The sequence below is a fragment of the Cetorhinus maximus genome, chromosome 1 (genome assembly GCF_964194155.1).
Source record: "Cetorhinus maximus chromosome 1, sCetMax3.hap1.1, whole genome shotgun sequence".
Lineage (NCBI taxonomy): Eukaryota > Metazoa > Chordata > Chondrichthyes > Lamniformes > Cetorhinidae > Cetorhinus > Cetorhinus maximus.
The window spans coordinates 90,139,493-90,160,887 of record NC_135879.1 but is presented as its reverse complement, the minus strand read 5'-3'; the positions used below and the strand labels follow the sequence as shown (position 1 = coordinate 90,160,887).

At 41.5% G+C, this 21,395-nt stretch overlaps 1 protein-coding gene across 9 annotated transcripts in view; it reads left to right on the top strand.

Annotated features, from left to right (window-relative positions):
• paqr3a (progestin and adipoQ receptor family member IIIa) overlaps positions 1 to 21,395 on the top strand; it is a 49,287-nt gene that overhangs the window by 499 nt on the left and 27,393 nt on the right. Inside the window, exons 2-8 of one of the 9 annotated variants that reach the window (XR_013576837.1) lie at positions 1,533 to 1,612; positions 1,886 to 2,074; positions 2,432 to 2,594; positions 8,428 to 8,583; positions 10,101 to 10,298; positions 14,067 to 14,157; positions 19,604 to 19,894. Coding sequence is in view for 2 of the 9 variants with exons in the window: in XM_078543703.1 (XP_078399829.1) it covers positions 1,890 to 2,074; positions 2,432 to 2,594; positions 8,428 to 8,583; positions 10,101 to 10,298; positions 14,067 to 14,157 (793 nt within the window). In the remaining 7 variants the exon portion in view is untranslated. The other 8 variants (XR_013576843.1, XR_013576835.1, XR_013576841.1 and 5 more) reach the window with 8 other exon arrangements.

Genomic DNA, 21,395 nt, shown 5'->3' with positions numbered 1-21,395 from the left:
ATCCCCGGGGTCAGTTTAATTCAGATCCCAGAGCCCACTCTGCCCCGGTCAGTTTAATCCAGATCCCGGAGTCACCCCCTCTGCCCCAGGGTCAGTTTAATCCAGATCCCAGAGTCACCCCCTCTGCCCCAGGGTCAGTTTAATCCAGATCCAGGAGTCACCCCCTCTGCCCAGGCTCAGTTTAATCCAGATCCAGGAGTCACCCCCTCTGCCCCAGGCTCAGTTTAATCCGGATCCAGGAGTCACCCCCTCTGCCCCAGGCTCAATTTAATCTGGATCGAGGAGTCACCCCCTCTGTCCCGTGGTCAGTTTAATCCAGATCCAGGAGTCACCCCCTCTGCCCCAGGGTCAGTTTAATCCAGATCCCAGAGTCAACCCCTCTGCCCCAGGCTCAGTTTAATCCAGATCCAGGAGTCACCCCCTCTGTCCCGTGGTCAGTTTAATCCAGATCCAGGAGTCACCTCCTCTGCCCCAGGGTCAGTTTAATCCAGATCCCAGAGTCACCCCCTCTGCCCCAGGCTCAGTTTAATCCGGATCCAGGAGTCACCCCCTCTGCCCCGAGATTAGTTGAATCCGGATCCCGGAGTCAGCCTCTCAGCCCCGGAGTCAGTTTAATCCAGATCCAGGAGTCACCCCCTCTGTCCCGTGGTCAGTTTAATCCAGATCCAGGAGTCACCTCCTCTGCCCCAGGGTCAGTTTAATCCAGATCCCAGAGTCACCCCCTCTGCCCCAGGCTCAGTTTAATCCAGATCCAGGAGTCACCCCCTCTGCCCCAGGCTCAGTTTAATCCGGATCCAGGAGTCACCCCCTCTGCCCCGAGATTAGTTGAATCCGGATCCCGGAGTCAGCCTCTCAGCCCCGGAGTCAGTTTAATCCGGATCCAGGAGTCACCGCCCCCGAGATTAGTTTAATCCGGATCCCGGAACCAGTTTAATCCGGATCCAGGAGTCACCCACACCCTCTGCCCCGGGGTCAGTTTAATCCGGATCCCGGGGGATTCTCGTTGAGCCGGAAGTTTGCGGACGGACCGTATCCGGTTCAAGGCCGGAGTGGAGCTGGAGTTGAGCGGAGAGCCGAGTGCGCTGGGCTGGAGGCTGGAGGCCCGGACCCTGGCCGCTGGGACTCGGCTGTCTCTCCGGGTGAAGATGTCGCCGCGGCGCCGGCCGTGAAGCGCGAGGTGAAAGTTTCCTCATTTCCCAACGGGCGGGTGACGGTTCCTGGTTAAGTGACTCGTTGATTAGTTTACTGGTTGGTGGGCAGCTTTAACTAGGTTGAAGGTGAGATCTAAATATCAGTTGTGCTGACAGGTTGGCGAAGAAGCTCCTTCTCTGGACCCTGAACGTGTCACTATCAGCCTGAGTCAGTGAAGCTGCTGGGGTTTCATTCAAACATAAACATTTTATATTCTTTATAACTGGTCATTTAAGAACAGCTGTTGTCGTCAGAGGATTGAGTTGGCCTTTAGTTTGTTGAACTATTTTTTAACGCCCTTAAAGTGAGAAATGGCATTCGTTTATATCATGAGGAAATAGAAATTCAAGGTTATAATATATCAGAGCTCCAGCATCAAATCGTAACGTTTTTTTTCCCCACACTGTCGATTTTAAACAAGGTACAATATCTCGAGGTGAAAAGAGTCATTGAAAGTTTACCAAGATGTTTAAAACAAATGCTGTAGGATAGACTAATCCTTGTAATTTTTATTAATTGTATTAAACAGTTAAGTCAAACTGTAAATTATTTTTGTATAATGAATATAATTATTTTGGAGCCTTTGATTGTTCAAATGAGATGGTGTTGAATGGACTTTATTGACTTAATCTATTCGATATACATTCACCATCTGTGATAAAATCCTGTCTTTTTTTACCTTTATAATTTCCAGCATCATGCCTCAGAAGTTGCTTAAAAGTGCCCACTACATTGAACTAGGAAACTACCATTATTGGCCTGTTCTTGTACCACGAGGCATCCGTCTGTACACTTACGAACAAATTCCATCCTTTCTTAAGGATAATCCTTACATTACAGATGGATACAGAGCTTATCTACCATCAAAATTGTGCTTAAAAAGGTGGGTTAGAGAGTAAATACAAGTAAGATCTCTCTTCATACCAGGTTTTATTTATATTTGGATACAAATGTATTTCTAGAATAAAAATCAGTCTCTGTTTCACTTTTCCTTCAAGCTAAATTGCAAGCTGTAAATTTGGTAATTTGGAAATATTAAAGATCTTATCCCAATAATGAAAATATTATTTAATAATTTGATAAGTGCAATGTACTGAAATGGTACATCTTGTACATTTGTTACCATGTAAAGACATTTTATCTACAGTAGCTCATCAGAAGACTTAGGAAATGAGTTTTGATACCTAAATATTTGTGCTAGCATTTTTGCATTGGAATAATTTAATACTTCTCTCTGCAGTCTTTTTATTTTATCGAATGAGACGGTGAATATCTGGAGTCATCTACTTGGATTTTTCCTGTTCTTCAGTCTTGGCATTTATGACATGGCCACTGTACTTCCTGAAGCAAATGCCTCTAGGGATGATTATGTTATATATTCCATCTGTCTCTTCTGCTTCCAGGCAAGTTGTTTAGACATGTTTGTATATTGAAGAAATATCTTTGCAGGGATCATCAGATTGCATGATTTTTTTTCTTTCATGAGTGCTAGAAATTCCAGTGACTTAAAATTGTGACCTGACAAGTATTTCTCTGGAAGGACCATCTCACTATCCTTTTATTATAAATTGGGACACGAGACAGAATAGTGGCACCTACTCTGCACCTGATCCAGGTTGCTTCTTATGTTGGTAATAAGTTACAAGTGTCCCATCCACATAATGGCACCCCAGCTAAAAATTATTTTCCCAGCATTGTAGCTTTCAAATGTACTAAACATCGTAAACTGTTCCAGTTTTATACTGTTTGTATTGGCAGCACTGGAAGAATACCAAATTTACTGTGCTTGGTTTATTTATTATTATTTCTTCACATTGGTCCTTTTGGTAGCAGGCTTGAACTTGTTATGCTGCTGGTTGCTCTTCTGTTCTGCCTTGCTATCCTTGTGGGCTGAGAAGAGAAATTGTAGTTTATGCATATTTAAAGTAACTTTTATCCATTCAGTAATTTAATACAGAATATTTTCACTGTTAAGCAAAATAAACTCTACCTTACCTTGCAAAAGTAGTGAGAGATTGGCGTTGATCATGAGTAACAGAATAGAGAATACATAGTGATGAAAATAATTTATTCTCCAATGTGCCAAAGATCAGAACCTAGATTTTCTGAATGATCTTTTTAATACTAGTGGTGATTCATTTAAAATAGTTGAATTAACATTGGGGTTAGCTGAATGTCAATCAGAAAGAAAATTAGTTTGCATTGATTAAGTCAATAGTAGCATTGAAATGGCTTGATTAGGAGCTGGTTGAGTGATGTGCATGGTAAGCATGAAGGTAGCAGCTTGTGACTGAGTGCAGCTTGTGACAGAGTATAAACCTGGGAATTTGGTAAGTGAGGGAATTAGGTGCAGTGAGGAAGGAGGTGCTGTTATAACCCTTTAACAAAAAAGGAGTAGTCAGAGAGGAAGCCAGAGAGAAACAGCAGTGTGAGAGCTGAAGCCCGGAAGCATTAATTAGGTGACCAGGTAGGTGAGTTGTTGTGAGCTATTTTTTCTTTATCAATGGAGACAGTAGTTTAAATTGGTACTGGGGAGATATAAGTATTGCATTAAATTTACAGCTTAACTAGTTAAACCACTTGATATAACTGCAGATAATCATTGACTGATATTTCTAAACCTAATTTGTTAAATTAAACTCAGTAAAGATGCCAGGGCAGGTGATGTGTTGCAGTTGTAGCATGTTGGAGCTGCTGGACAACAGTGCGATCCACAGCAACAACATGTGCAGTAAGTGTCTGTAACCTGAGGGACTTGGTTCAGAGTTGATGAGCTGGCCTTTGAGCTTCAGACATTACGATGCATCAGGGACAGAGAAAGTTATCTGGACGCTTTGTTACAGGAAGCTTAGGCTAGGTACTTCAAATTTGGTCCATGGTCAGGGATTACAGGGTGTGATTGCAAGTAAGGCAAGTATGGGGATCTACAAGTTGGCACTGCAGGAGCCTCAGCCCTTGCAATTGCGGTTCTTGCAGCTTGTGTGGACAAGAGCAGGGTCTGCAGGCAGGATGAGCAAACTGACTACCGCATTGTGGTGCAGGGGACCATTCAAGTTGGGGGGAGAGTTAAAAGGAATGTGGTTTTAGTAAGGGATATTATAGTTAGGGGCATAGATAAGGTTATTTTCAGCTGTGGGCATGAGTCCTGAAGGCTATGTTACCTGCCCAGTGCCAGGGTGAAGGACATCTCTTCTAGGTTGAAGAGGAACTTGGAGGGGGAGGATCCAGTTGTTGCGGTTGATGTGGGTACCAATGACATAGACAGGACTGAGAAGAGTTTTTTGCTAAGTGAGTATGAGCTAGCTAGTAGCTAGGGGTTAAATTAAAAAGCAGAATCACGAAGCTGGTAATCTCTGGGTTACTACCTCAACCGTGAGCAAATTGGTATAGTGTAAATAAGATCAGAGAGTTGAATGTGTGGCTCAAAGATTGGTCTGGGAGAAATGGGTTTCGATCCAGGGGCCACTAGCACCAGTGCTGGGGAAAGAGGGAGCTATACCTTCGGTATAGCCTTCATCTGACCTGTGCTGGGACCAGTGTCCTGGTAAATCATATAACTAAGGCTGTAGAGAGGTGGGAAGGGAGGTGAGCTTGGGGGGGTGGGTGGTGGTGTGGGCAGGAGAGTTCACGTGTGAGGGGAGATTTTGAAAATTAAAGAGAAAAGACAAGACAATAGTGCAGGCTAATGATACTTGTAATAATAACCAGAGTGTGACAGGAAGGGATAGAACATACAAACAAAAGAGTTCGCCAGCAAATAAGGTCAGAGTACGCAAAAATGATAGAAATACAGAATTAAAGGCTCTTTATCTGAATGCTCATCAAATTCATAACAATATGAATGAATTGATAGCACAAGTAGAAATAAATAAGTGTTATGATAGCTATTACAGAGTCGTGTTTAAAGGTGACCAAGGTTAGCACCTGAATACTCAAGGATATTTGACATTTCCGGAAGACAGGAGGAAAGGAGGAGGAGTTGGGGTACCTCTGTTAATAAAGGATGAGATCAATACAATAGTGAGAAATGATCTTGATTTAAGAGATCAAGATGTGGAATCAGTTTGGGTGGAGATAAGAAATAGCAAAGGAAAGAAGTAACGGGAGAGTAGTTTATAGGCCCCCTAACAGTAGCTACACAGTAGGACAAAGTGTACATCAAGAAATAAAGGCTTGTAAGAAAAGTACTGCAATAATCATGGGAGAATTTAATATTCGACAAATCAAATTGGAAAGATAACCTGGAGGACGAGTTCATAGTGTGTATTCTGGACGGTTTTTTTTAGAATACCAGATTCTGGAACCTAGAAAAGAACAGGCTATTTTGGACCTGGTAATGTATAATGAGACATGATTAATTAAAGACCTTATAGTAAATGATCCTGTAGACAAGAGTGATCATAGCATGGTAGAATTTCACATTCAGTTTGAGCTTGAGAAATGTGGATGCATAACTAGTGTCTTAAACTTAAATAAAGGCAATTACAAGGATATGATGACAGAGATGGCTAAAGTGGGCTGTGTAAATATGTTAAAAGGTAAAATGGTAGAGAAACTGTGGCAGATGTTTAAGGAGATATTTCATAACGCTCAACAAAGATTAATTCCATTGAGAAAGGCTCTACCAGAAGGATACACCATCTGTGGCTAACTAAAGTAGTTAAGGGCAGCATCAAATTGAAAGAAAAGGCATACAATACTGTGAAGATTAGTAGTAGGCCAAAAGTTTGGGAAAATTTTAGAAACCAGCAAAGGATGACTAAAAAAATAATTAAGAGGGAGAAATTGGAGTATGAGAGAAAGCTAGCAAAAAATATAAAAATAGACAGTAAAAGCTTCTACAAGTATATAAAAAGGAAAAGAGTAGCTAAAGTGAGCGTTACTTCCTTAGAGAGCAAGACTAGGTAATCAATAATGGGAAAGAAAGAAATGGCACAGGCTTTAAGTAAATATTCTCTATCCATCTGCAGAGTAGAAGACACAAAAAGCATCTCAAGAATGGTAGAAAATCAAGAGGTAAAAAGGAGGGAGCAACTTAAAACAATCAGTATCACCAGAGAAAAAGTAATGGGAAGACTAACGGAACTTACAGCTGACAAGTCCCCTGGATCTGATGGCCTGCATCCTACGTTCTTAAAGGAAGTGGCTGCAGAGGTGGTGGATGCATTGCTTGTAATCTTCCAAAATTCTCTAGATTCTGGAATGGTCCCAGCACATTAGAAAACCCGAAATGTAACACATCTGTTCAATAAAGGAGGTAGACAGAAAGCAGGAAACTATAGGCCAATTAGCCTAATGTCTGTCATTGGGAAAATGCTAGAATCCATTATTAAAGTGCTGTTAGCAGGACATTTAGAAAATCACAATACCATCAGGCAAAGACAGTGTGGTTTTCTGAAAGGGAAGTAGTGCATAACAAATTTTTTTACAGTTCTTTGACAAACAGGATGGATAGAGGGGAACCAGTAGATGTGGTGTATTTAGATTTCCAAAAGATATTTGATAAAATGCCACATAATTTTGTGGTAACCTTTTAAGAGCTTATGCTGTTGAGGGTGATATATTAGCATGGAAAGAGGATTAGCTAACTAACAGGAAACAGAGTCAGGATAAATGGGTCTTTTTCAGGTTGGCAAACTGTAACTGGGGCCTCTACTGTTTATGATCCATATTAATGACTCAGATGAAGGGACTGTATTGCTGCCAAATTTGCTGACGATACAAAGATAGGTAGGAAAGCAAGTTGTGAGGAGGATACAAAGAGTCTGCAGAGGGATATAGATCAGTTAAGTGAGTGGGCAAAAATTTGGCTGATGGAGTAAAATGTGGGAAAATGAGGTTGTTCACTTAGGCGGGAAGAATAGAAAAACTGAATACTATTTAAATGGAGAGACACAACAGAATGCTGCGGTACAGAGGAATCTGGGTGTCCTTGTACATAAGTCACCAAAAAGTTAGCATGCAAATACGGCAAGTAATCAGGAAAGCAAATGGAATGTTAATCTTTATTGCAAGGTGGATTAAGTATAAAAGTCATAAAGTCTTGCTACAGTTGTACAGGACGTTGGAGTACCTGGAGTACTGTGCATTGTTTTGGTCACCTTACTTGAGGAACATACTTGCATTGGAAGCAGTTAAGAGAAGGTTCACTAGACTAATTCCTGGGATGAGAGGTTGCCTTATTTGGAAAGGTTGATCTGGTTGGGCTTGTACTCATTGGCATTTAGAAGAATGAGAAGTGATCTTATTGAAATATAAGATTCTGAGGGAGCTTTACAGGGTAGATGCTGAGAGGATGTTTCATTTCCTGGGGGAATCTAAAACTAGGGAGCATAGTTTCAAAACAGGAGGTCTCCCATTTAAGACAGAAATGTAGAGGAATTTCTCCTCAGAGGGTCATTAGTATTTGGAAATCTCTTTCCCCCATCGAGCAGTGGAGGCTGGATCATTGAATATGTTCAGGCCTGAGTTGGACAGATTTTTGATTGACAAGGGAGTCGAGGGTTATGGGGCCAGGTGGGAAAGTGGAGTTAAGGCCACAGTCAGATCAGCCATGATCTTATTGAATGGCAGAGCAGACTCAAGGGGACCAAATAACCTACTCCTATTTTGTATGTTCTTAACCATGATCAAAGTTGTTTTACTTGAGTAGAGGATTAATGAGCTACAGGACCAGCTGGCTGCACTCAGCAGTATATGTTGAAATGTGAGATGCATTGCAGAGGTGGTCACCCAGAGGCATAGTGAAGGTACAGAAGTATGGTGAAGGAGTAGGGAGGTAGATGGTGACCATCCACGGGGGGAACCTCCATGGTTCTGGACTTCTGATAGGTATACACTTCTTGTGATGAGGACAAGGATATATGTTTTTGCCTGACAGAAAACACGTGGAATTGTCAATGACACTTGTTTGTGATTCCTTGATATCAAGTATAACCTATAAATATAGGTATAAACAGGGCCCGGAGCACAGCTCTGAACATTGACCAAGGCCTAGGTCGAGGTGTCCTCAGCCAAACTTGCCTGGACAAATAGCATGCTTTGCTTATGACAGAAACTGTTTGCTTATTCATTACATCACTGCAATGTAAGTTTGAGATTTGCTTAAAAGTTGTAAACTGAACAGGCATTGAAATCATTTTGCATGCACAGTTAAATGCTAGGCAGCTTTTTGAAATATTTAAGTATTCTTACATTTCTTTTCCTTGCAATTAGTCTGGAGTATTTGGTTTGTAGGTTTGCATGCTATGTTCAGTGGGATATCACCTGTTCTGCTGCCATCGCTCTGAGAAAGCGAATCGGCGCTGGATGGCCCTCGATTATGCTGGTATTGCCATTGGGATTTTGGGCTGCTATGTCCCTGCGGTGTTCTATGCCTTTTACTGTAACGAGGTGAGTTTTTACTTTGCTTAGTATGCTTAAACTTTGTATGGGTTGATTTCCCACAATGATGAACAGTAATATTTGACATTTCTCTTCACTAATCAAATGATAATTAAACCTTGATTGAAATTCATGCTATATCTAACCACAGAAAAGCAAAACCACAGGATCACATTGAGAAATGTATTGCTTGTTAATAGGAGAAGCTACCCTCTCTCAAATGTGCTGGAGTTGTGGAATGGTGAATAACATTGTGCAGCACATTAAATTGCTAAGTGTAAATTATCTCTATAATATTTTAAAATATTGGGAAGACTGAAGCCATTATTTTTGGTCCCCGCTGCAAACTCCATCCCTAGCTACTGACTCAATCCCTCTCCAGGGCCACAGTCTCAGATTAAACCAGCCTGTTTGCAACCTTAGTGTCACATGTGACTCTTAGATGAGCTCCTGATCTCACATCCGCACCGTCGCTAAGATACCTATTTCCATCTCCATGACTTCCCCTGCCTCAGCCCATCGGAAACAGCTGTAGTCCCATTTTAAAAAATTCATTCATAGGATGTGGGCATCGCTGGCTAGGCCAGCATTTATTGCCCATCCCTAATTGCCCTTGTTTAGAGGGCATTTAAGAATCAACCACATTGCTGTGGGTCACATGTAGGCCAGACCACGTAAAGACAGGAGATTTCCTTCCCTAAAGGACATTAGTGAACCAGTTTTTACAACAATCGACAATGGTTTGGCCATCATCAGACTTTAAATTCTAGATTTTTATTGAATTCAAATTCCACCATCTGCCGTGGTAGGATTCGAACCTGGGTCCACACAGCATTACCCTGGGGTCTCTGGATTATTGGTCCAGCGACAATACCAGTGTGCCATTCCCCTATCACCCCTGTGTTTGCTAACCTAGATTGACTTCTGGTCAAGCAACATCTTGATTTTAAAATTCCCATCTTTGTTTTTTAATCCCTGCATGGCCTTGTCTCTTCATATTTCTGTAATCTCCTTCAGCCCCACAACCCTCTGATATATCTACGCTCCTCTAATTCTGGCCTCTTGGTACCTTGACCACTTTGCTAGTTATGCCTTCAGTTGCCTAGGCCCCAAGCTCTTCTCTATAGCTGTACCTCACTTTCCTCCTTTGAGACACTCCTTAAAACCTACCTCTCAGCAAGCTTTTGTTCATCTGACCTAATATCTCCATATGCAGCTTGGTTTCATACTTTGTTTTATAATGCTCCTGTGAAGTGATCTCACTACGTTAAAGGTTTGGTGTCTTAAATGCAAATGATCAAATGATCCTAAATTAGATCATTGTATTTTTGTATCTTATCACTTAGCTGAATAAACAAATCTACTGGTAATCACTAATTCCATAAATATGCTACCACATTCAATTACCAGAGTGTCACATTAATTGAATTACAATACTTTTTAAATGTATAGTGAGGTTTCTAACCTTGAACCATTTGTAATAGATCAGTAATTTGTATAAGACTTGATTGTATTTTTGTGTTTAGTATTGGCGACAGGTGTACTTAATAATGGTGCTGGCTATGATACTGGCAGTATTCTTTGCACAAATACATCCGTATTACCTCACTCAGCAGTGGTACAGCCTGCGTGCACTCATCTTTTGCTGCGTGTCTGTGTATGGATTTATCCCAACAATTCACTGGATTTGGCAGAATGGAGGGATGAGCACACCAATAGTTCAGGTGAGTAAGAGAAAATGAGTTTAAACTATATAGAATGTAATGCTTGAGTTTGGGGCAAACAAAAAAAAAACATGCTGGCAAGGGTTAGTTATAGAGTCATAGAGGTCTACAGCACAGAAAAAGGCCCTTCGGCCCATCAAGTCTGCACCAGTCAAACAAGTACCTAACTATTCTAATCCCATTTTCCAGCACTAGGCCCATAGCCTTGTATGCCATGGCATCGCAAGTGCACATCCAAATAATTCTTAAATGTTATGAGGGTTTCTGCCTCCACCACCCTTTCAGGCAGTGTGTTCCAGATTCCCACCACCCTCTGAGTTAAAAAATTCTTCCTCACATCCCCTCTAAACCTCCTGCCCCTTACCTTAAATCTATGCCCCCTGGTTATTGATCCCTCTACCAAGGGGAAAAGCTCCTTCCTGTCTACCCTATCTATGCCCCTCATAATTTTATACACCTCAATCATGTCTCTCCTCTGCTCCAAGGAAAATAACCCTAGTCTATCCAATCTCTCATACCTAAAACTCCCCAGCGCAGGCAACATCCTGGTAAATCTCCTCTGCACTCTCACTAGTGCAATCACATCCTTCCTATAATGAGGATTCCAGAATTGCGTGCAATACTCTAGCTGTGGCCTAACCAGCATTTTATACAGTTCCAGCATAACCTCCCTGCTCTTGCATTTATTAGCCAAGGCATAGAATATAAGTATCCCATATGCCTTCTTGACCACCTTATCTAACTGTCCTGCTACCTTAAGGGACCGGTGGGCATGCACACCAAGGTCCCTTATTATAGCATCAGTTCAAGCAGCAAGTAAATAGTGCATTCTATCCAATAATATAATGCCTAAAATGCATTAACAATTTTCATCAAACTTAACAATATATTGTTGCATAGTTTAATCCATTGACAAATTATATCAAACCTTGGATCTAGATATCTGGACAAATTAGCATACTTTCAAGATTTATTTTTAACTTGGTAGTTAGTAACAAATCTTTTAATATTTGAAGTAGGTGGTGCGTTTGTATGCATAAGACTTGACAAACCACAGTATAATAGAAGGTGTTCAAAGACGATGTTCCCCTGTAAGATTCTAACTGTGGCAGTACCTTCAAGAAGGAGCTAGTGCTACCTGAGTATTTCCCCATTGGAAGAGAATCAATTAATCTGTTATTCTGAGCCATTTCTTGCACATATCAAAATCCCAATCACAGTACACTTCGCAGGGTGTGCACAGTCAACTTCACCTTTCGCAAACAGCAACTCGTGTATCAGGCTGTTCAGAGTCTGAATGCTTGAGTGCTTCACAGAAAACAAGAGGGGCATTATGGGGTGGTGAAGAAAGGCCTGGTTGAAGAATACAGTGTTCAGTGAGCTTCTGAAAGCAGGTAGGAAGGCAGCATAGAATCATAGACTTGCTACAGCACAGAAGAAAGTTATTCTGCCTATCTGTCCCTGCCGTTTCTCTGCAAGAGCAATTTGGCCACCCTCCTGCCCTTTCCATGTAGCACTGCAAATTTTCTCTCTTCAGGTGCTTATTCAATTCCCCCTTGAAAACCCCAATTGTAACTGCTGCCACCATGTTCTCAGGCAGTACATTTCAGATCCTAACCACTCACTGTGTAAAAGCTTTTCCTCATGTTGCTGTTGGTTCTTTTGCCTTTCACCTTCAATTAGTGACCTCTGGTTCTTGACTCTTCCACCAATAGGGAGTTTTGCTTTATCTGTTCTACCTAGATCCCTCATGATTTTGAACACCTCCTATCAAATCCCCTCTGTCTTCTCTAGCGAGAGCAGCCCAGCTTCTCTAACCTATCTACTTAACTGAACTCTCTTATCCCTGGAAATATCCTCATAAATCTTCTCTGCACTTTCTCTAAAGCCTTCACGTCCTCCCTAAAGTGCAATGCCCAGAATTGGACAAGAACTCCAGTTGAGGTTGAACAAGAGTTTTATACAGGTTCAGCATAATGTCTTTGCCTTTGTACTCCATGCCTCTGTTTATAAAGCCCAGGAACACACTTACTCAGCCTGCCCTTCAATAATTTGTGCATATATACCTCAGGTCTCTCTGTTCATTAGTGTTTGGCAACATAATTCTGCAGGACAAGGGCTGAACATTCAGCTAAAAACTGAACAAGAATAAGCTTAAGTCTAATTGGACAGAGAACATGTCCAGGGACACATGGTAGGAGGAGATCACTGAGATAGGCTGGTACACAAGACTGGAGGGATTAGAAAGTGAGGCTGATGACATAATTCACGGCAGTGGGGAAGATGAAGTATGAGTGAGGACATGGACTGGCACTCTAATTAATTTGTGGTTTGAAGGAAGAAGACTGATCAATGGAGAATTTTATCTTTAAAGTGATAAAGGTGTGAAGCCATTGACCCATTTGAGTCTTATGCTTCCAGCCAATGTCACCAAGGGTAAAGGGCATATAAGTAATGAAAAGGAGGTGCATGGGGAGGAGCTCCACCACCAGCAATGATTACCTGACAGAAAAAAAAACCTTGAATCTGAGTGTTAAAGGAAGTTCCTTTAATAGTCATTTGGTAGTACAGAACTTGAGTATTGCTGAAAAAAGAGACATGGTGAAGCTTTCCATCTTGCACTTGTCAGGACACTCGCAAGAATACCAAATATCAGGGGAAAACAACAATTTATACTATATGTGAAGAGAGTGCTGATCGGTTGGCAAGTGAACTCTGATTGATAGAGGTGTTGCCATGGAGAACGCACCAGTGATGGTGATTGACAGTTAACTGCCAACCATTGTTTGAAATTTAAACCCACAGTTTGACTGTGATTGGTCAAGGCATTGCCCTGAGGAATGAGTCAGCGAATGGCTGTCACTTATTTTGTTTAGCTGAAACAGGTGGAATGTATATACAAGAACCATGTACACACATTGCACCTGTTTCAGCTAAACAAAATAAGTGATAGCCATTTGCTGGTTCATTCCTCAGAGCAATGCCATGACCAATCATGTTCAAGCTGCCTGGTTTAAATTACAAACAATGCTTGGCAGTTAACTATTGGTCACCACTAACTGGTCTACTCTCCATGGCAACACCTCTACCAATCAGAACTCTATACCGTATGAGAAGAAAGTTGTTGCTTCCCTGACACCGGTATTCTTGCAATGTCCTGACGAGAGCAAGACAAAAAGCTTCGACATGTCTCTTTTTTCAGCAATACTCAAGTTCCTTTACTTAATGTCAGTCAGCATAATCCTTTCTTGTTGCTGAAAAATAAATGTAGAGGACTTCAGCCTCCATCATCCGTCTGATATTGGTGTCTTTTCCTCTCCCATTGCCCAACCCCCATTGGTTACCAGTCATTCAGTCTCTGTACTCTAGAATTCCTTTGCTGAAATCCCTTTACCACTCCAACTTTAAGCCTCTGCTTAAAATCCTCCTCTGACCAAGCTTTATCAACTTTTCTAATATCTGCCCTTTTGTTTCATTACTGCTTTGTAAAGTGCCTTGGGATATTTTGAAAAGCACTACATAAATGCAAGTTTTTGCTATGGAGGGTTTCAGTACAGAAATTACCAGTATTGTACAAAAATTAACCCAAGTTGGTGGCCAAAGGCTAAATTGCAGCAGCATATAAAAAATGAATAGTGGTTCATAGCAGAAATTTATGTTCAGATCTTTTCCTATTGATTTAAAGTTCAGATATGTTTTTTGTGTTTTAAAGTTTAATCCTAATCTTTTTGTTTATGTCCTCATGATTCAATTACTTTATCTTCACAGGCATTTGTGCCACGTGTATTCGTGATGTATTTGATGGGTGCAGTGGCTTTCTTTCTCTATATCACAAAAATTCCGGAAAGATATTTTCCAGGTGAGCATTCAGCACACAGGCTAAAGTTTGATTTTTAGACGATCACAATTAATATGAAAGCTAGTTACATAACTAGCCTCAGGACAAGTGATTTGTCACAATATGACACCGTATATGGAGTTTCTGCCTCCAATATGAGTCTAATAATATCTGAACTATGGCAGTGACGTGCTGAGACTATACCAAGCTGAATCAAAACAAAATTACTGGATTCTAGAGCGAGTAAGACAGCTTGGAGAGTGTAATTGGTGCATTTTTAATTTTGAGGATGTTTTGGCATTCATTTTGCCCCTTCACTTTGAATATGGGGAGTAGATCTGGAACCTATTGTTCAAAGCTGCAAAATAGTTTGCCCAGCAGACAATTCATTTCTTGAGGATTTATTTTAATGTTTAAATCCTTTTCTTTACAAGAACATCTAAAACTTAAACTATTTGTATATTGCTGAAAAAATACATTTTGTCAAAGCTTTTCACCTTGCACTCATCAGGACAATCACAAGAATACCAATGTCAGGGAAGTGACAACTTTATTCTGTATAAGAAGAGTATGCTGATTGGTTGGCAGGTGAACTCTGATTGGTAGAGGCATTGCCATGGAGAATGCACCAGTTAATGGTGACTGACAGTTAACTGCCAAGCATTTTTTTTTGTAATTTAAACCAGGCAGCTTGACTCTGGTCAACATAAGAAATAGGAGTAGGAGTAGGTCATTTGGCCCCTCAAGCCTGCCCCACCATTCAAGAAGATCATGGCTGATTTGCCATAGGCCTCAGCTCCTCTTTCGTGCCAGCTCCTCATAGCCCTCAACTCCCGGCTATTTTAAAAATCTATCTACCTTCTCTTTAAATACTTTGTGATCTAGTTTCCATAACTCCCTGGGGTAGAGAATTCAATACGTTCACTACCCTCAGAGATGAAATTCCTTCGTATCTCAGTTTTAAATGAGTGTCCCCTTATTCTGTAACAATGTCTCCTAGTTCGAGATTCCCCCACTGGTGGAAACATCTTCTCAACATCTACCCTGTCAAGCCCCTTCAGAATCTCGTATGTTTCAATAAGATCGCTCCTCGTTCTTCTAAACTCTAATGAACAAACGCCTAACCTGTTTAGCTGTTATTGATAAGTCAACCCCTTCATCCCAGGAATTAGCCAAGTGAATCTCTTTTGAACTACCTCCAATGCCAGTATATCCTCTCTCAAATATGGGGGCCAAAACCGTACACAGTACTCCAGGTGCGGCCTCACCAACACCCTGTAACAGTTGTAATAAGACTTCCCTATTTTTAAACTCCAACCCCCTAGCAATACAGGCTAAAATTCCATTTGCCGCCTTAATTACTTGCTGTACCTGCATGCTAACTTTTTGTGTTTTATGCACAAGAATGTGCAGATCCCTCTGTGCTGCACTTTTTTGGAGTCTCTCTCCATTTAAATAATAGTCTGCCTTTTGATTTTTCTTACCAAAGTGCATGACTTCATACTTTCTGACATTAAACTCCATCTGTCAAGTTTTTGCTCACTCAATCTGTCTATATCCCCTTGCAGATTCCTTATGTCCTCATCACAACATGCCCTCCCACCTATTTTTGTATCGTCAGCAAATTTGAATACATTACACTCTGCCCCCTCCTCCAAGTCATTAATATAGATAGTAAATAATTGCAGCCCTAGGACCGATCCTTGTGGTACTTCACTAGTTACGTCTTTCCAACCTGAAAAGGACCTATTAATCCCGACTCTCTGTCTCGTGTGTGTTAACCAATCCTCAATCCGTACTAATACATTACCCCCAATACCATGAGCTCCTATCTTGCGCAATAACCTTTTATGTGGCACCTTATTGAATGCCTCCTGGAAATCCAAATACACTATATCGACCAGTTCCCCTTAATCAACTCTGTTTGTTATATCCTCAAAGGAGTCTAGCAAATTTGTCAAACCTGATTTCCCTTTCACAAAACCATGCTGACTCTGATTTTCTAAATGTCCTGCTATTTCTTTCTTAATAATGGACTCGAGCATTTTCCCAACGACAGATGTTAGGCTGATTTGCCTATAGCTTCCTGCTTTTTGTCTCCCTCCCTTCTTGAACAGGGGCGTCATATTAGCATTTTTCCAACCTGCTGGGACCCTCCCGGAATCCAATGAGTTCTGGAATATTTTGATCAATGCCTCCACTATCTCTGTAGCCACTTCCTTTAAAACCCTTGGATGCAGGCCATCAGGTCCTGGTGACTTGTCTGCCTTTAGCCCCGCTAGTTTGTCAAATACTTTGTCGTGATAGAGACTGTTACAAGATCTTTCCTCCCATTAGCTCCTTGCTTATCTGATATCTTTGAAATGTTTATAATATCCTCCACCGTGAAAACTGGTGCAAAATATTGGTTTAAATTATCTGCCATTTCCCTGTTCCCTGTTATCAATTCTCTAGTCGCATCCTCCAAGGGTCCCAGGCTTACTTTAGCCACTCTTTTTTTCTTTTATATACCCGTAGAAGCTCTTGCTGTTTGTTTTTATATTCCTTGCCAATTTACTTTCATAATCAATTTTCTCCCTCTTTATTAGCTTTTTAGTCATCCGCTGCCAGTTCCTAAAAAATTCCCAATCCTCTGGCCTACCACTAGTTTTCACCACTTTGTATGCCGTAGTTTTTGAGTGAATACTCTCCTTGACCTCTTTTGTTAACTCCGGTGGTCCACCCTTCTCATCGAGTCCTTCTTTTTGACTGGGATGAATTTTTGCTGAGTATTACGAAATATTTGCTTAAATGTCTGCCACTGCTCATTCACTGACCTTCCCCTTAGTCTATTTTCCCAGCCTGCTTTAGACAATTCTTTCTTCATACCTCTGTAATTGTCCTTATTTAAGTTGAGGACACTGATTTGAGATCAGAGTTGCTCACCCTCAAACTGTATTTGAAATTCTACCATGTTGTGATTGCTACCCCCTAGGAGATCCTTAACTAAGAGATCTCTTATTAATCCTACCTCATTACACATTACAAAATCTAAAATAGCCTGTTCCCAGGTAGGTTCTGCAATGTATTACTCTAAGAAACAATCCCTGATGCACTCTACAAATTCGTCTTCCATGTTACCCCTACCAATCTGATTTGTCTAGCCAATATGCAGATTAAAATCACCCATGACAATTGTAACACCCTTCTTACACACCTCCATTATTTCCCAATTTATACATTGTCCTACAGTGAGGCAACTCTTCGGGGGCCTAAAGACGACTCCCACTCATGACTACTTCCCCTTGCTATTCCTTATTTCCACGCAAACTGATTCCATATCATGATTTATTGCACCTATATCATTACTCACCACCGCACTGATACCTTCCTTTATTAAAAAAGCTATCCCACCTACTTTTCCTTTTTGCCTAATTTTCCGGAACATCGAATACCCTTGAATATTGAGTTCCCAGTCTTGGCCACCTGCAACCACGTCTCTGTAATAGCTATCAAGTCATATCCGTTTATTTCCATTTGTGCCGTCAACTCATCTATCTTGTTACAAACCCTCCGTGCATTCAGATAAAGAGCCTGAAGCTTTGACTTTTTACCATTATTACTCATTCTGGCTCTAATTGCTGCTGCACTCTTCTGCTTATATTTTCTGCCCTTTCCTGTCACACTTTGATTATCGTTTGCCTCTTCACTACCCTGTACTTCTGCGCTCTCATTGATTTTCTAAACTCCCCTTCAACTGAACCCTCTCCCCACTAATTTGTTTAAAGTCCTATCTGCAACCCTAGTTATACGATTTGCCAGGACACTGGTCCTTGCATGATTCAAATGAAACCCATCCCAATGGAACAGCTCTCTCCTTCCCTAGTACTGGTGCCAGTGCCCCATGAATCAGAACCCATTTCTCCCATACCAATCTTTGAGCCACGCATTTACCTCTCTAATTTTATTTACCCTGAACCAATTTACCTGGCTCAGGTAGTTACCTGGAGATCATTACCTTTGTGGTTCTGCTTTTTAATTTAGCCCCAAGCTGCTTGTAGTTTTTCAACAGAACCTCTTTCCTAACCCTATGTCGTTGGTACCTACATGCACCATGACAACTAGATCTTTCCCCTCCCACTCCAAGTTCCTCTTCAGCCCAGAAGAGATGTCCTTAACCTTGGTACCAGGTAGGCAACACAGCCTTCGGGACTTTGTCTTTGTTGCAGAGAACAGTATATATTCCCCTAATTATGCTATCCCCTATTACTATTACATTTCTCTTTTCTCCCCCCACTTGAATGGTGTTTTGTGCCACGGTTCTGTGGTCAGTTTGCTCATCCTCCCTGCAGTTGATGCCCTTGTCCACACCTGGAGCAAGACCTTTGTACCTATTGGACAAGGGCACTGGCTGAGGCTCCTCCAAAGCTGGATCCCCATACCCGCCTCACTCGCAGTCACACCCTTGGCATTGCCCTAAGGAATGAACCAGCAAATGGCTATTATTTAATTAGTTTAGCTGAAACAGGTGCAATGTGTGTATATGTTCTTTCTGTCTGCAAAGAACAGGGCCCTGTGTATTAATATGTCATTTCCAGTACACACATGTGCCACACTGCGAGCCCAGCTGACAATAGTATTGTTAGTATACTTGAGGATTATTTAGCAAACGCTGTCTAATCGTGGACACTGTTTTGAGTTTTGCAAGCATGGCCTGGTTGGGTATGGTCTGTACCTTGCCCATTGCGAACAGCAGAAGGGGCATGCTGTTTGATACAATCTGCCTGTCTTTGGGATGGATGGCCTACGTACCTAGCATCACATTGGCACTGACATTCATATACCACATTACTCATTTGTGAGATAGGCAGCATCCTGTAGTGGTGAATACCACTTGTGTTGCTACTGCGTAATAGCAACGTGAGTTAGCTTCACCTGTTGCTCATATTTTTGAGATACCTTGTCCTTCTAGGGTAATTGGAGGTAGACTGGGCACACTTTAGGGTCAAAAGTGGTGGCTTTAGACCTGTTCATGCATTTGCGCAACATACAGCGCAAATGATCTAATCAGGGTAGTTATTATCCCACAGGAAGTCTTTGATGTGCCCTATTTTAGCATCAAGCTTGCATGCTGAACAAATAGCTTGAGTCCTATTTACGAGGCTACCAATGAGGCCAATCTTATAGTGTGTGGAACCGTAAGAATCCCAACACGTGTATTGACCAGTGAAGGTAGGCTTGCGGTAAACCGTGGTAGAGAACCCCCCACAGCAGATTTCTCAATGAGCACATCAAGGAAAGGAAGTTCATTTGACTGATCCATTTCCAAGATGAATTTGAGCACAGGATGGAGCCCATTAAGACATGCAAGGAAATTATTACATGCTGCTACAGATTTAAATATGGCAAACGTATCATCCACATATGATTGCAGTTTGGCAGTATAGTTAACAACGTCACTAAACAAGTATCAAATCTCCCTGACCAGGTACTCTTGGAAAGCGAGATGTTTGTTCTTGCACATGGTTTCAATTTTGGTGTGCCTTCATCGCAAATGAAATGGGAAGAGGTATTTGCTGTGTTCAAACTCCTATAGTCCCAACTATCCCGTCACAAACCAGGTTCCACTGAAGATGCTGAATCCTTGGAAGCGTGCCTAGCTGCTCTAGCACACATATTGCGGGATTCTGAACAACCGTTCTGATTTTTCTTGACAACAGGTCCAAATTTGTAGCCTTTGGATCTGCCGCTCAACACGACCGGACAGCCTTGCTGAAAAGTAAGCTAAAAAAACGTTTGCTCGACTTTGTAAGTGATGAGCTGCTGCATGACGTGTGACAGGATTTGTCCTTACAGCTCACTGCGTCTGTGTATGAATGGGCTACCCAAGACACAAAAGTGATGTCTTTTTACGCCCTACCTTATCTATGACCAGTTCTGCACAGCATGAATTGGCCAAAAGTTGGGCAAATTGTTACAACCAGTTTTGAACACGTTTTCCAGATACATGGTGAAGGATTCCTTTACATTTGCGAAGACCATACAGGACTTGCATATTGATAACAGTATTCACTGAGCTTACGAACACGGCAACTCGTGCAGTTGAATTCAGCTTTAACGACGCCATGTATGCCCAAATAGATGGTGTTGCCATGGGATCCCCTCTAGGCCCAGCTCTTACAAACATCTTTGTTGGGTTCCATGAGCAAAGCGTTTTCGATGGAATGACACCTAACCTCCTACCACTTGCATATTTCAGTTATGTAGATGATACATTTGCTACATTTAAATCTGTAGCAGCATGTAATAATTTCCTTACATGTCTTAATGGGCTCCATCCTACGCTCAAATTCATCTTTGGAAAGGAACAGTCAAATGAACTTCCTTTCCTTGACATATTAGTTGAGAAATCCTCCAGAGGATTCTCTACCACGGTCTACTGCAAGCCTACCTTCATTAGTCAATACATGCATTGAGATTCTTACAGTTCCACGCAGTATAAGATTGGCCTTATCAGCAAACTCATAAATAGGATGCAAGCCATTTGCTCACTCTGCAAGCTCATTGCTAAAATAGGGTGAATCAGAGACATCCTGTGAGATAATGGCTACCCTGATCAGATCATTTCACGCTGTATATCGCACAAACTAAAGCCATCACTTTCGGCCCTGAAAAGTGCCCAGATCTACATCCGATTACCCTGGAAGGGCAAGGTATCTCAAAAATTTAAGCAATGGGTGAAACTAGCTGTTACATGCTGCTACTATGCAGTAGCAATACGAATGGTATTCACCACTAACCAGATGCTGCCTTCAAGCCAAAAAGATGTTCTGCCTATCACACAAATGAGTAATGTGGTATATTAATTTTAGTGCCAGTGTGATGTTAGATATGTAGGCTGTACATCCCAAAGATTGGCAGATCGTATCAAACTGCATGTCTCTGCCACTGTTCGTAACGGGCAGGGTACAGACTGCCCGTACTTGCAAAACTCAAAAACAGTGTCCAACATTAGATGTGATTCCGTGATTGAACAACATTTGATAAATAATTGTCAATGTGCTAAAAATTGCTGACAACCAATTTAAGATAGTCAGCCGGGCTCACAGTGTGGTACATTTGCATCCAGTACGGAAGCTACATATATTAATACACAAGACCCTGTTCTTTGCAAACAGAAAGAACCTGTGCACATATTGCACCTGTTTCAACTAAAGTGATAGCTCATTGCTCAGGACAATACCTTGACCAGAGTCAAGCTGCCTGGTTTAAATTTCAAA